The sequence below is a fragment of the Ictalurus furcatus genome, chromosome 23 (assembly GCF_023375685.1).
Source record: "Ictalurus furcatus strain D&B chromosome 23, Billie_1.0, whole genome shotgun sequence".
Classification (NCBI taxonomy): domain Eukaryota; kingdom Metazoa; phylum Chordata; class Actinopteri; order Siluriformes; family Ictaluridae; genus Ictalurus; species Ictalurus furcatus.
In genome coordinates, this window is record NC_071277.1 from 4,019,367 (window position 1) to 4,034,221 (window position 14,855).

Genomic DNA, 14,855 nt, shown 5'->3' on the forward strand with positions numbered 1-14,855 from the left:
AATTTGACAATAATTTGACAAAAATTCTGTAAAATTTAACAATTAACCTGATTTGCAATGGGGGTTGAATAATCTGTACATCATTTCTTTCATTTTGGCATAAAAGAGCTCCAGTCTCTGAAATGATCATCTGTCATCATTGTGGTGTTTGCAGACTGTACGTTTTTGCCCCCAGTGCCTCCGTAACCATTCACAAAAAAATTGATTGGAAACGAAGATTGTAACACTATGCTTTTTGGTACTAAATATCAACCCCAATTCTCATGAAGAAGGTCTCTGAATCTCACTGTAAATGAAAAACAATTTTATACCCTGCTTTCAGAGTTATACTACAAAAATTTAGGCTGTCAAATAGCAAAGATAGCTCAGACACGGCTACAACATCTGTAGCCAGTATTAAAGTGTAGGAAAAAATGGTTTATTCGACCCAGGTAATGTTATCTGACTGTAGTTAGTCCACATTCCTTGTTAGTGTTTGTGTGGCTGATGACTGTAAGGTCAAAGGGTGACATAAGCACATAAGCACTGATGAAGTACAATGTAATTAGTCAGAGTGCTTCTCTTTCTCTCTTTCCTATTACACACACACACACACACACACACACACACACAAATTGGGCGGCAGATGTCAGAAAGGTCGCTTTTGTTTTCTCATGTCTTCACTACACACACCTCATCTCAGCAGTCTATTGTCATTAATTTGCTGCTGGGGGAGGTTCGTGCCCCTCCTATCCCACCACTAACCATCACTTAGTAAAACACACACACACACACACACATACGCTCATGTGTACTATTGAGTCGATATATCATTCCGCTCTATATTTAAAACAACAACAACAACTATGAAAAGTATGTAAAACGATCCAGTTATCAACATTTATTAACATATTGCATCACGTCGATTCAGACAAATAAAAACACCACATGGAATGTGTAAAACAATTTTTTACTGAATTTACGAGATTACTCATCATTCATTCTGTACGTTTGTTGTTTATAGTGCTACAATGCCATGTTTAGCTTATAGCTGTACATTATATGGATAGAATCACAAAAAAAGACAATTGCAATAGCAACATGATTAGTTAGTTTAACAATGACTTAAAAACTAATAATAATAATAATAACAATAATAATAATAACAATAATAATAATAAGTTTACAGCGCAACATCACAATTTAGTTAGAAACAAAAAAAGTTGTTAAAAACATACACAAATAAATTAAGACACATTAAATCACAATAAAAACCACAAGAGGAAATTATAATGTTAAATATAAGCTACTTACATGTGTATTAAATAGAACAGAAAAGGATGAACTCAAGAAAGACTGAACGTTGATTAGCAGTAGGCTAATAGAGCTGAACAGGCCTTGGTTCTGGAAGTTTCTTCCATTGAGGTACATCACTGCATCACGAATATCTTTTCCAGTGGAATGAGCTACTGATCCCATGATGCTATGGTGTATTTTCTCTAGTCTCTAGTCTCCAGTGTGCTTTTAAGGATTAGCAATCCTTTATAAAGTATTTTGTAATTCATTCATTCAGTTCATTCACTCATCTTTATCCTGGTCAGAGTCGAGCTGGATCTATCTCTGGAATGTGGAAAGTGAGGCGGGAATACTCTATTCCATCACAAGGCACCGTGCACACACATTTGCACCTAGGCGCAATTTAGCATAGCCAATTCACCTACCAACATAGTTTTAGGGCGTATGAGGAAACTGATAAACCTGGAGGAAAGCCATGCTGACATGGGAAGAACATGTGAAACTCCACACAGACTGTAGCGTGGGCTCAGGACTGGCAATGTTACATGCTGCATGACAGTGCCACCTATTTTAACATAATTCACCTGCTAATGTATAAGCTTAGCAAACTATGTTGTACTTATTGTGCTTCTGGAAACGAGGCCGTTGAAAAAGTGGATGGTCCTGTCTGGCGCAAATTCCATGCTTGCGATACATTTCTGATTGATAGGTACTTCAGAGGGACTTTGGCAATTAATCACAATATATATATACACACACATACACAAAAAAACCTGTACTTAGTAGTGTCTAGCTTAGCTTTATCACCAAACATCGAATTTATTACAGCCATCACAAATGCTCTATTTACTTCCAGACCCCTTACTGTTCAGCTCTGTTCAGGGAATGAAAACTCTGCCCAGGTGGTTTTTGTTATTGGGCTCCAGAACGTTGGATCCTGGAGATCCAAGCACATTGCATTTAAGTTGCAACATAGCTTAGCCTATTACACCTGCTGCTAAGTTAGGCTAGTGTACTATTTTGAACACACCAGTAATGTCCAGCCTGGGCTAAGACCTGTGTCTTGAACTGGATCACAGCCATGCTGTGTAATATGTTAGTGCGCAGTTTAGGATGGAGTCACAATGGTTTGTAAGTTAATTCCATGGTCTGTAACTGGAGACGATTCCTGGAAAAGGCGGGAAACTTGTGGTGATGTCCCGCTGCACTCCGGCACATTCAGGGTTTAAAGGGCCGTTCTGATCTTCCGGGTGTTTTCCAGGAGAGGAAGGACGAGCCGGGGATTGCATGAGCGGGCGCTCTGTGGACAATACATGATAATGTTTCAGTATAAATATTAAGAAAAAAAACTATTATCTATAATATATACAATTGTATAGTACAATATATAAAACTAAGAAAACGATAGCCAATCGTTGTCAATCAATCGAACAATAAATAATATGGAGTGGAAATCCTTTTTAGAATAAATAGATAAATAAATGTCAAGTAAAAATAAAAATCAAAAGTTTGCAGAGTGAAAAGCTTTCTTACAAAAATAAACATCTTTGCTGCCGCTTGAAAACCTTTCTCAACAAGATAAACGTCTGTCATAAATGTACACAGGATGTAAAGATGCACTGCGGATGTAAAACATGTAAATAATTGATGTGGAGCCAAACTTCCCACCACAGTGGCGTCACAGAACTTCTGTCTGATACTAATAAAGACGATAAACACGTGCAAATTTTGGATTTATTTCAAAGTAACCACTTGAGGTCATTATGCAAGTAAAATGTACACATACATCTTATTTAAATGGATAAGAGCAAAACAGTAGAAACATCCATCCATCCATCCATTTTCAGTACCGCTTATTCTACACAGGGTTCCAGAGAGCTTGGAGTCTCAGGCACAAGGCAGGGGCCAATCTGGATGGGGTGCCAATACATCGCAGGACACAATAACACACACACTCATACTATGGACAAGTTAGAGATGCCAATCAGCCTACAGTGCATGTCTTTGGACTAGGGGGGGAAACCAGACTACCCGGAGGAAACCAATGGAAGCACAGGGAGAACATGCAGGCTCCGCACACAGGGCGGAGGTGGGAACTTAACCCCCAACCCTGGCGTGCGAGGCAAATATGCTAATCACTAAGCCACCGTGCCCCCCTCAACATTAAGATAATATATGAAATTACACTAGTAACACAGGCTATATCAGCAGTCTACATATATGCAAACACTATTAGGGAGTTAATGCAAAGACACATTATGTTATGTGAGCAAACTCCAAGTTGAATCCAAGTATCCAAGGATTAACTTTCATTTCTACATTTCTTTACTGCGAGAGCAGGTGCGAAGTATGAACTCACTCTTGTGGATCTTCATGTGCACTTTAAGCTCCTCTGCTTGATCAAACGTGCTGCCGCAGAGATCACACGCCACCGGTTTGTCTTTGGCGTGGCTTCGGCGTACGTGGCTGTCATGGGCCGCATGAGAGGCGAAGGCTTTCCCACAGTGTTTGCACTTAAATGGCCTTTCACCTGAGTGCTGCCTGATGTGTGTGCGGAGGATGCTGGAGGCAGTGAACGCCTGCAACGACAACCATTAAAACACTATATATAATGATAATGATAATGAGTCTTTATTGGTCACATACATTACAGCACAGTGAAATTCTTTTATTTGCGTACCCCAGCATGTTAGGAAGCTGGGGTCAGAGCACAGGGTCAGCCATAATACAGCGCCCCTGGAGCAGAGAGGGTAAGTGGCTTTACTTTCATTTCAACCATATACAGCTGGTACAGTACACAGTGAAATGAAACACCGTTCCTCCAGTACCACGGTGCTGCATAAAACGACACAGGACTACAGGTGACTACACAGGGTTAGGGTTAGGGTTAAGGTTAGGGTCAAATAAGACCTATATTTCTATGTTCTATGTTTTCTATGTTCTATTGTGAATAACATATGGGTTTATGAGATTTCATAAAATCTCATAATCACTGCATTCTGTTTATATTTACATTTGACATTTTTTTTTGGAATTCAACCTGGACTTTGTTAGGAATTTGCACAATGATACTATTTGCACTTCTAGTAGATGCTAAACTGCATTTAGAGTACCTGTACTGTGCAATGACAATAAAGTTGTCTGTCTATCTATCTATCTATCTATCACAATAGATACTTGATCACAATGACATCACTATGCATTTATTAAAGTTTGAAAAATGAAACAATATTTCTCGAAAAATGATTTGAAAAAAAAATTGCGTTCATTTTTTTTTTTCTGATAAACTGGAATATAAGCGTCCCTTACTTTTTAGCTACAGTAGCCTTGTAGCTGTAGAGCAATACTAAAGAAACAAACTTCAGACGACAACAAAACACTTCACTGTTGCCCTTTTGTAAATGACCAACAGCTGAAAGTGGGCGGAACAATCTGAAAAGTTCATGGTCAGTTCAATGGAGTACAACAGCTATATCCTAAATAATGGTCCTTAATGATGTCATAATGCATGACAAGATTTTTTAAAATTGTTGTTGTTGTTATTATTATTAATAGTAGTAAAAATAAATGTTGTTATTTCTAATAACAATAGCTTTGTAAAATAAGATAAGATTTCCTTATCACGGTTGACACTCACACCCGTGTCAGGAGTCTGTAAGTCCCTCTTTTGTGTTGTTATAAGACGGGGCAGGAAAACTGTTGTTCATGCGCGCGAGTCATAAATTAAAGGCGTATAATCCTAGTAAACAATAGGACTCGGTTGTGCATCTGGCATTAATTAGCATGTAAGTGTGCACAATGAGCACACACTCGCGTTAAAGACACCATGAAATCGGCTGAAAATCCGCAGGGTTTCTTTTTTTTTTTTTTTCCTTTTCTCCCTCACCTTGTTGCAGTAGACACATTTGTAAGGTCGCTCTCCGGAGTGCACGCGCATGTGCTTGTTGAGGCTCGAGGACTGGGAGAAACTTTTGCCGCACACAGAGCACTGCAAAAAGAGACAAGACAAGAGGGAAAGCATGAGTGTTACAGCAGGAAACATTAACCTGTTCTGATATCTGAACATACATATACTGTAGGCCAGGGGTTCCCAAACTTTTCCAGGGCAAGGCCCCCCAAATGGCATTACATTTGACCCGAGGCCCCCTTTTTGCAAGATGTCTTTAAAACACATTAAAAATACAGACTTCTGAACATTAGGAATTGATTGAGTGTGTGTGTGTGTGTGGTTGTCTGAGAGTGAGAATTTATTTTTCACGTCAAATTGTTGAGGCCCCCGGGGCGCCCCCTGGCGGCCCCCACTTTGAAAACCACTGCTGTAGGCTATGTGTTCAGTTTTGAGGCTGATAAAATGCTCAGTTTCAATAAGTCGACAAAATAAATTGGACTAGAATTGGACCTCTAGCCGAATACTATCTACTCATTTATAATTCATTATATATAACTCATATATAATGAAGTCAATTTTCACCATTAAAACGAGTACAAATTAATTTTTAAGCAATATTACAACAAAAAAAAAGTTGAAAGATATTGTGAAATTTCCTATTTCTGGAGGCTGAAATCAACGAGTAACTATTTAAACCAAGATATTTAACTCAATAAAAAAATAGGCAATTAATAGCCTATAGGTGCATACTCAATATTACCGTATATTAACTATGACAAATTGGACCTCACCAATATTTTTGATCCAGCATCACTTTTGCACTAAAAAATATTATATAGATGTATACTTCAAATATGATCATGCACATGTATAATTGCATCATTCTGTTTATCTGCATTTATCTGAATACTTTTTTATTCTTATAGCCTATTTCTGTTATACTTCTGTATTCCTATACTACTGTTGTTTTACATTATTTGTATTATTTGTTTTCCAGTAGCATCGCATCTCAAACTCTATCGTTCAGTAATGATCTTAACTTTACGATGCTTCTGGAAAACCGAGCCCTAAACGCTTATGTTTAGGGTGAGAGCCGGGGTTAGAACGTCATTCTTATGAACCGTGACCTCTGACGTAATCCTGCCCTAGAATTTCTGAGGAATTCCCCTTTTTCCTTTATTATTATTATTCTTTCTTTTTTTTCTTTTTTTTCTTTTTTTTTACAACTCTTAAAGTAAACAGATATCCCATTATTTTGTCTATTGTACCTATTTACGTAAAAACAAAGAGTACTTTCGTCGAATAAACGGAATATAAGGTTGAATAACCTTATGCGGTCGGTGTTTCTCGTGCACGTGCAGGATGTGGATGCGCAGTCGGTCTCTCTTCTCGAACGATCTGTTACAGAGATGACAAGGGAACTTCCGGTCTCCCTGATCCACACAGCGCGTGTACTTCAGGTGTTTATCTCTGTAGTATCGGTAAGCGAAGACCTTTCCGCATCGATCACATTTATAGCCCTCAGCCGAGTCTACACACACACACACACACACACACACACACAAATTCACTCGATACATTTCATACTACCCTCTGCTTTTAATCTATGCGCTCTTACATACCCTGTATATTTTCTATTAATTATTTTTTTTCTTTCTTCCTTTCTTTCTTTCTGTCCTCGCCTAATACCTTTCGACCTACCTTCTTTCCTCATCTACTCCCTTTCCTAATACCCCCTACTTTTTAGTTATTCTTTATTCCATATAGGCCATTTTTATTATTCTGTTTATTCCATGCTTTTTTTTTCCCCCCTTACCTCTTCACTCGATCCTTTCCTTCTTGACGTTCTGTTTATTTGTGTTTGTTCATTTATTTATTTGCTCTCGTCCTCACCTCCGTCCTGTTCTTCCTCTTCTTCCCCCTCTTCTCTGAGGCACATGGGGATGCCCATGTACAGGGTGTAGGTGTCTCCGTACCACACCAGCAGCTCCTGCAGGGGGCGCACCTCTCGGCACGTCTCGTAGTAAATACGGCCCGCGCGTTGCACCGCCACCACGTTCTGCTCCTCCGGGAAGCGCGCGCACTGCACCAGCGACATCCAACTGCCGCGCGCGCCGCCGTCCACAAAGTGACTCAATCGGCCCTTCTCAAAGATCTGCAACATTATATTACTTTACATTACATTACAGCATTATTTACTATACACTCTAACACTCTAATTGATTACGTTAAGTAACCTAATAATAATAATAATAATAATAATTATTATTATTATTATTATTATTATTATTATTATTGTTCTAACCTCCCACATAAGTGTGTTGTCGTGGTGTGTTTTGATCTCGCTTGTGTTCACCGCTTTCCCGAGGTACGGCCCGAAGCGCGTGCCTTTGGGTATGGAGTTGCGCGCGGCAAAAACCCCGCAGTGGGGAACACCGGCGCACGAGCACCGGAGCACACACAGACCTGAAAAAAAAACACACACACAGACACACTCCTTTACTTTTCATCTTCACTCTTTGTCACTTGAACATTTTCGTCCATTCGCTTAAAATTGAAATAGAAGAATAATGCATTGTAATTAAATCTTTAAAATGGGGGGAAATAGGTCACGTGATACACAAGAGAATAAAAACACACACCTTGAGGCAGATCGAGGCTTTCTGTGTCGATGTTGGCTGGCAGCAGGTCTGAAACTGAAGCACATCGGATGGAGACTCGGTGTTAAAGAACGCACTGATACCGGGAAGAGCACGAAAGCGCGAGACGCTTTTATCCGTTTAAATACAGAAATAAGCCGCGGACATTATTGACTAATGACTACTAATGTTTTGATAAAAAAAACAAAAACAAGTTTAATTATTTCTTAAAATGTATCTAATAGGCTACTAAATTGGGTGACTAGGTAACGGGAGCTCAAATAAAATAATAATAATAAAATAATAATAATAAATTATTTTCCTCTTATGTTTTTTTCCCTGTCTTTTAGTACCTAAATAATTACACAATTGTTTTTATTTGTTAATAAACTGATTATATATATATATATATATATATATATATATATATATATATATATATATATATATAAAGTAATATAAAGTGAAGTATGAAGTAACATAATAACAATAATATATAATTAAACTGTGACCAATATACAAGAAGAAGTAACACCTAAATTGTTAGAGAAGATTAATTATTTAATTATTTTATATTTTAATTAATATTTAAATGTATTTTAAATACTTATGTTAAATGATTATTTTATGTATTGTTAATAATAATAATAATAATAACAATAATAATAATAATAATAATTATTATTATTATTATTATTATTATTATTATTATTATTATTATTATTAAATGAATTAGAATCATAATACCTGGATCATTAGGTAGCAGTAGTCCTGAGATGGCGTGTCCGACCCCCTGCTGCTGGTCTTTACTGTATCCATAGAGCACAGTGAACAAATCCTCCTGGGTGAAACTAAAAGTGCGCTTCGATTCCTCTATCATCTGAGGGTGCATGAAGGCGTCTTTGTTTGGAGAGGAAGAGGAGGATGAGGCAGGGCTGCAGAAGCCTGACAGAGAGCCCGGTGTGTGCTGAGGTCTGTGTGTGAGATTCGGTTGGATTATGTTGAAATACGGAAGGTTGAAAATTTGCTCATGGAGGATGGAAGACTGCTGGCTCAGGAAAGAATGTGTGTCTGACCCGAGAGGGTGAAGAGGAGGATGGAGAGGAGGGTGAAGAGCAGAATGGAGAGGATGAAGAGGCTGGAAGGTGGGGTTTCTCCTTAGCAGGTTCATGCAAGAACCGGAGGTGGCCATCACCGCAGCAGACATAAGGCACACGAGATGATGGCGAGATGAGATGCAGATTCAGGCTTCCTACTGAACCCTGTGGGGGAAAAGTTTGACATTTAATGCATTGTAATGATGGGTCGTGCACTCGTCCAGAACATTTTACGACATTAATTTATCTTCAATTAAAAAAACAAACAAAAAAACCTCAACAACAACAACAATAATAATAATAATAATAATAATAATAATAATAATAATAATAATAATAATAATAGCCTAGTTTTTAGAAATGACTTAAAAAAATGAATCATCATCATCATCATCATCCATCGACATTGTACGTTATCTAGTGATAACTAGATTATAATTATTTAGGAAAATTCTTAATTAAATGTTTATTATGGACTAAAGTTTCCATTTACTAAACGATCTAAGTGCTATAATTATTTTTCTATTTAATCAGTGAACAATGTAAAATCAATAAATAGTAGAATGTAAATTTAAAAAAATAAAAATGGAAATGATATATAGCCTAATAAAACAGTAGAAACGTAACAGAAGGATTATTACTGAATTTTAAAACAGATAAGAGAGATGAAAATATCTTAAACGCACTTGGTCTAAATAATGCTGTTTTTATGAAGTCTATATGTACTCTTATTACATATAAAATTCTTTGGTTTTTCCTTTTCAGAAAGGACTCCAAGTAGAAACCTGTTAAGACGCGAAGAGCTCTTAATAATCCAAACAACCCTTATGACCGCAAGTATAACTTTATCATTTTCTGTAGAGAATATGTACAATGGATTATTCCTACATATATTTCATCATGTTGTTTAGAACGAAAATTATACAAATTAAACGAAAACGAAAAGATTTTTTTTTTCAACAGCTGAGATAAAGCAGAGGAAATGAGACAGTGGAGTAAACTGATGGATCTGAATCGATGGCGTTGTGCACTGAGACTGTAATCTGCACCTGAAGCCGAACTGCCTTAGCCATGGGCATGTTTTTTTTTTATTTGTTAATTTTTTTAGGAAAACAATAATCAAAAACATAATACACGGGGGAGGGGTTGGGGATGGGGGAGTACAGTTTGACACATAGTAAAAGTTTTGTTATGTAAGAACAGCTCGTGAGAAAGCATCATGTTGTTGTACTGAGTGAATTTTCGATACTAATTTATTCCCCTGCATTTGTACACGCACAATTACCAACAAATCAGAAAAAAAAAATTACATCATTTCATTCCTTGTTGTGTTTTCATTAATAAAATGCTAACAGGTCCCATGCTGCACTTAGAGAAAATTCCTTACTTTAAAGTCATAAGTCGTGTTTTGCCATATTTTATTATTTCCTCTTATGTTCTTTTCCTGTCTAAGCTGCAATAATAATAATAATAATAATAATAATAATAATAATAATAATAATAATCATTATGTATCCGATTTCTCATTATTCATTTTGAGTCCAGACCTTCACCGGGATTTTTAGGCTACAGAACCTCAAATAGATTAAGAACTAGCCGATCACTGATAAAGAAAATTCATTCAATTCTTATTCTTATTATTTCTTATTCTTATTACTGCTCATTCATTTAAAAATGCGTACAATTCCAATAATAGGACAGAGAAGATGCAACAATTAAACAACAAGCTAAAGTGGCGAATAGAAGTAAGAAAAAGGTGCTTAAATTAATAAACGTACAAAAAACGAACATTTTAGTAACATTCAAGCAATGTTTTTTTTCTGGATGGTTCTCAAATGTTTTTTTTTTTTTTTACTCAAGATTTATTTCCCACTGTAAATATTTCGATTATGTATTAAGGCTCGTTGTGGTGGGAAGTGATGCTTCAGTTCATTGTAGCTCAAACAAATATGGTTCGAGTCAAAGCAAGAAATTCTTTAGCAAAGCAAAAACTGTTTTTTTGGTTTTTTTTTTTTTTTTCTGTGATAATGCTCTAGAGACATTTCTATGGCACCTTTATCTTTAAGATAACACTTTAAGATTTACACCTCAGTGAAAGTTTTTTTAGGGTTAGATTGACAAATGACATAATGAAATCTACACAAATATTACTGCTAATAAAGGACATTAAAATGCAGTAAAATGTGCAGAAGGCGAAACCAATCAAGGTCATGAGGGTCAGCATTAATGAAGCGCCTCACTCTTTTAGCAGCATTAAAGGAGGTGTCATGCTCCATAAACTTCCTGAGCCTTACTCATTACTGCGGGTGAACACACACACACACACACGCGCGCGCGCGCGCGGAGTTAACCCACTAGATTAACCTTCCCAATTAATAAATACTAATCAGCTGTATTTGTAGATTGGTAACTGCAGCACGTGCATGTGCATACATTCCCCAATCGACTTTTATGGACTATGTAAATATCTAACGGTTTACGACATTATCACGATATTATAAATAAAAATGCCCCTGTAGCCCATTCGCGTGTTCTCATTCTGTACCACGTTTCAAAAGGTTGCCATTAAATAGAACACACTTTATCACTGTCCTTTGCCTAGATACTTTAATGAAGGATGCGCGATCATTATCACGGTATATCGGAGCATATAACAGATTATCGGCGCGTGCCTGTCCGCCTGTGGCAAGATAAACTAGTAGTTCCAGTAGCTGCAATACAGGTTAAAGTGAAGAAGTGTAAATCACTCACCGGAAGGACAGCTTTTGAAGCAGATCGAGGGAAATCAGGGTCACATTCCTCTCGGATACGAAAAAGAACAACAACAAAAAATGTAAAGTGTGTGTTTGTGTGCGAGAGAGAGAGAGAGAGAGAGAGAGAGAGAGAGCGAGCGAGAGAGCGATGTGGGCCAGTTGAAGCTGGGATGCTGGACTGGAAACATGAGGAGGAAAGAAGGGAAGTCTCTCTCTCTCTCTCTCTCTCTCATCCTCCCCTCCCTCCAGGGGGATTTAACCCTCAGTCCTGATTCCCCCTTCTTCCTTCTCTAAGACTCTTTCTTATGCAACAGCGACTTCTCTAATGTGTTAACTACCGCTGCCTCATTACAATAACCACACACACACACACACACACACACACACACACACACACACACACACACACACACACACACACACACACACCACCTCAGACTATTGTCAGATTTTTGTTAACATTTATTGTTTATATAAGAGAATAGTGCAGTTATGCCACAGGGTGAATTACATATACAGTAAAAAAAATGCTGAACTGAGTATTATATAACTTACTTCTTATTCTGATGCTGAATTATTAATTAACCCGCATTTATACTAATAAATAAACCCACATATTAATGTGGGTTTATTTATAGTCCTCTATGTGATAAAACATGGACTACTAAAACTAGTAAAAGTATGTCAGAAAGCTGTCAGCCAAATGTGTGTATATATATATATATATATATATATATATATATATATATATATATATATATATATATTTGTATAAAATCCTTAATTAATTTGAGCTCATGACGAGCACAGGGCAGGTTCATGAAAAGGTCCGAATTTGATGCAGTCAAGTTAATATGCATGATTTACACTCCCTTACACAGCAGGAGCTTAAAACAGAGGAGATGATGGTCTGTACAGTCTCCGGAGCAATAGCAGGATGCAGGACACACCAGCTGCCTCATCAGTAGTGCTGTAGGCATGACCAAACCTGAAGCATCATCTCAGTAGTGTTTGTATCCTGTATTTATTTTGTCGCAAAATTGCTGCAAAGAAATGCATTTCAAACAATATGGCTGTTAAGGACTGAGGACTACTTTAAATCAGTCTTATAACCCCTGTTGTTGTAAAAAACATAAATGCACTACAGTACATGCTGCCAAGTATTAACAATGGTTTTATATCAGCGCAACATATAGCCTACATTTCAACAATATACTCATATATATATTTATATTTTACAGTGTAGGCTATTACGTCTTTTTACTTATTCATAGTTCACCATTCTGAATCTCTTTCATTTTAAGTGTAATGTTTAAGTGTCCTTTGTCGCTTTCTGAGAGTTGCCACAATAAATTTCGTTGTGTTATATAGACTACATGTATACATATATTAATAAAGTATCTTACTTCCTCACGTGTGTGTTACTGGATATAATACATCAGAAAAAAAAACAGCTCTTACCAACCTCCCACAGCTGTCCTTGTGAGAATCCCCCTCCTCCTCACTATTATTATTATTATTATTATTATAATATTTATGCCCAAGAAGCACCGACAGATTTGAGATGATTGACATTGAGATCCCTGAGTGGTCCAGTGTGGTCTGAGACTGGTCTTAAACTGGCCCATAAAGAGACGTCATCGTAGGTCCATAGGTCCAGGGCTGACCAGTTTAGCTTTAAGTTTATAAATTCCCTAGAGAAGATACAGCAATGTTTCCCTGCTGCTACAGCTCATTTAGTAAGCCTACTATAAACTGTCAGTGTAACTAAAGCGAGTCCTGTTTGACTGCAGTGCATCATTCCAACCTGGGTGTGAAATTACTTTTCAAACGTTTTTATTTGTTGTAGGCTACTGATGGTCGGAGTTTCATTGGGCAGCAAGGTCGAAAAATGTAAATATTAAAAAACAAAACAAACAAACAAACAAACAAACGATAATAATAATAATAATAATAATAATAATAATAAAAACTAGAAATAAACTTCAAAAACTAAATTTAATAGACTGCCCAAAAGCTTCAGGAGGAAAAAAAGTAAGAAATATTTTCCACAAAAATATTATGGAGAATACAAACATGATGTTAAGAAATAAAATGTAGCCAAATTAAACAGCATTAAGATGAATAAGACATAGAATGCAATGTCTAAATTGTTAATGAAAAGATGATCTAATACATCATAGTTTAAAAATATTTTTTTTGTAATTATTTATTTAAATTATACTACCGATGTTTTAAAAATTTCTGCGACTAAAAAAAAAAAAAAACAAAACCTGGAAAAACAGCTACAGCAGATTTTACCAAGCCTATTATTATTATTATTATTATTATTATTATTATTACTGCTTCTACAACTCCTCAGCTCATGCGCGCGCCTCCAGTGTCACTAGAAAGCGCACGCGCCGCCCACACACTGAACACTCAGGAAATCACTCAACGAGACACTTTGGTTTTTAAACAGAATTCTTTATTTACAACAGTAATTTATTATTATTTCCAAACATCAAACAGCATCCGCGAAGCCGCGTTAGTTTGCCAACTTGCATAACCTTTTTTAAAGTTTTGCATAAAACGCTCACACACTAAATATCAGAAATACCGAGGCGCGTGAACAGATGAGCTCTCAATGTGCACGGACACAAAAAAAAACAAAACAAAAAAACAACAACAACAACAATAATAATAATAATAATAATAATAATAATACATTTCATAACGCGCAACACTGTCGGTTTTACTGCAGAAGGTCCATAAATTACATAGGCTATTGCTTCGATTTCCCGTTGCATTATCATAATCATCATCATCATAATCATCATCATGACTGAATGGATGAAATCAGAACTGTACAAATAATAATAAACCCACAGCTGATCACAAAAAACAAAAAAACAAAAATGGATGAGAGAGAGAGAGAGAGAGAGAGAGAGAGAGAGAGAGAGATAGAGAGAGAGAGAGAGAGAGAGAGAGAGCCTAGTCACTAGAGTGCTTTCTGTGCTGCTGGGGTGGAACCCTTATCTTTTGTACCTTTAATATGGATCTTTTACCTGGATCTATCCATCAAAGGGTATATAGTGTACACTTAAAGGTACACTTTCTCAAGGTAAAAGATACCACCCCAGCGACAAGGAAAGGCACAGTGAGTAAAGTGATTGGGAACGGTGGTGAGCTCATATTGTGACTGACTGTACAGATGTAACAC

General features: G+C 36.8%; 1 protein-coding gene across 1 annotated transcript; it reads right to left on the minus strand.

The window, feature by feature from the left end:
- Positions 1–2,327: 2,327 nt before the first annotated feature.
- On the minus strand, positions 2,328–9,463 carry prdm14 (PR domain containing 14). Its single transcript, XM_053612241.1, has 9 exons — positions 8,551–9,463; positions 7,807–7,854; positions 7,470–7,630; positions 7,058–7,319; positions 6,866–6,868; positions 6,493–6,695; positions 5,162–5,263; positions 3,635–3,854; positions 2,328–2,575 (listed from the first exon to the last, which is right to left on the minus strand). Exons 1-9 carry the CDS (start codon positions 9,008–9,010, stop codon positions 2,412–2,414), a joined length of 1,623 nt encoding a protein of 540 aa, XP_053468216.1. The 5' UTR covers positions 9,011–9,463; the 3' UTR covers positions 2,328–2,411.
- Between the last annotated feature and the right edge of the window lie 5,392 nt (positions 9,464–14,855).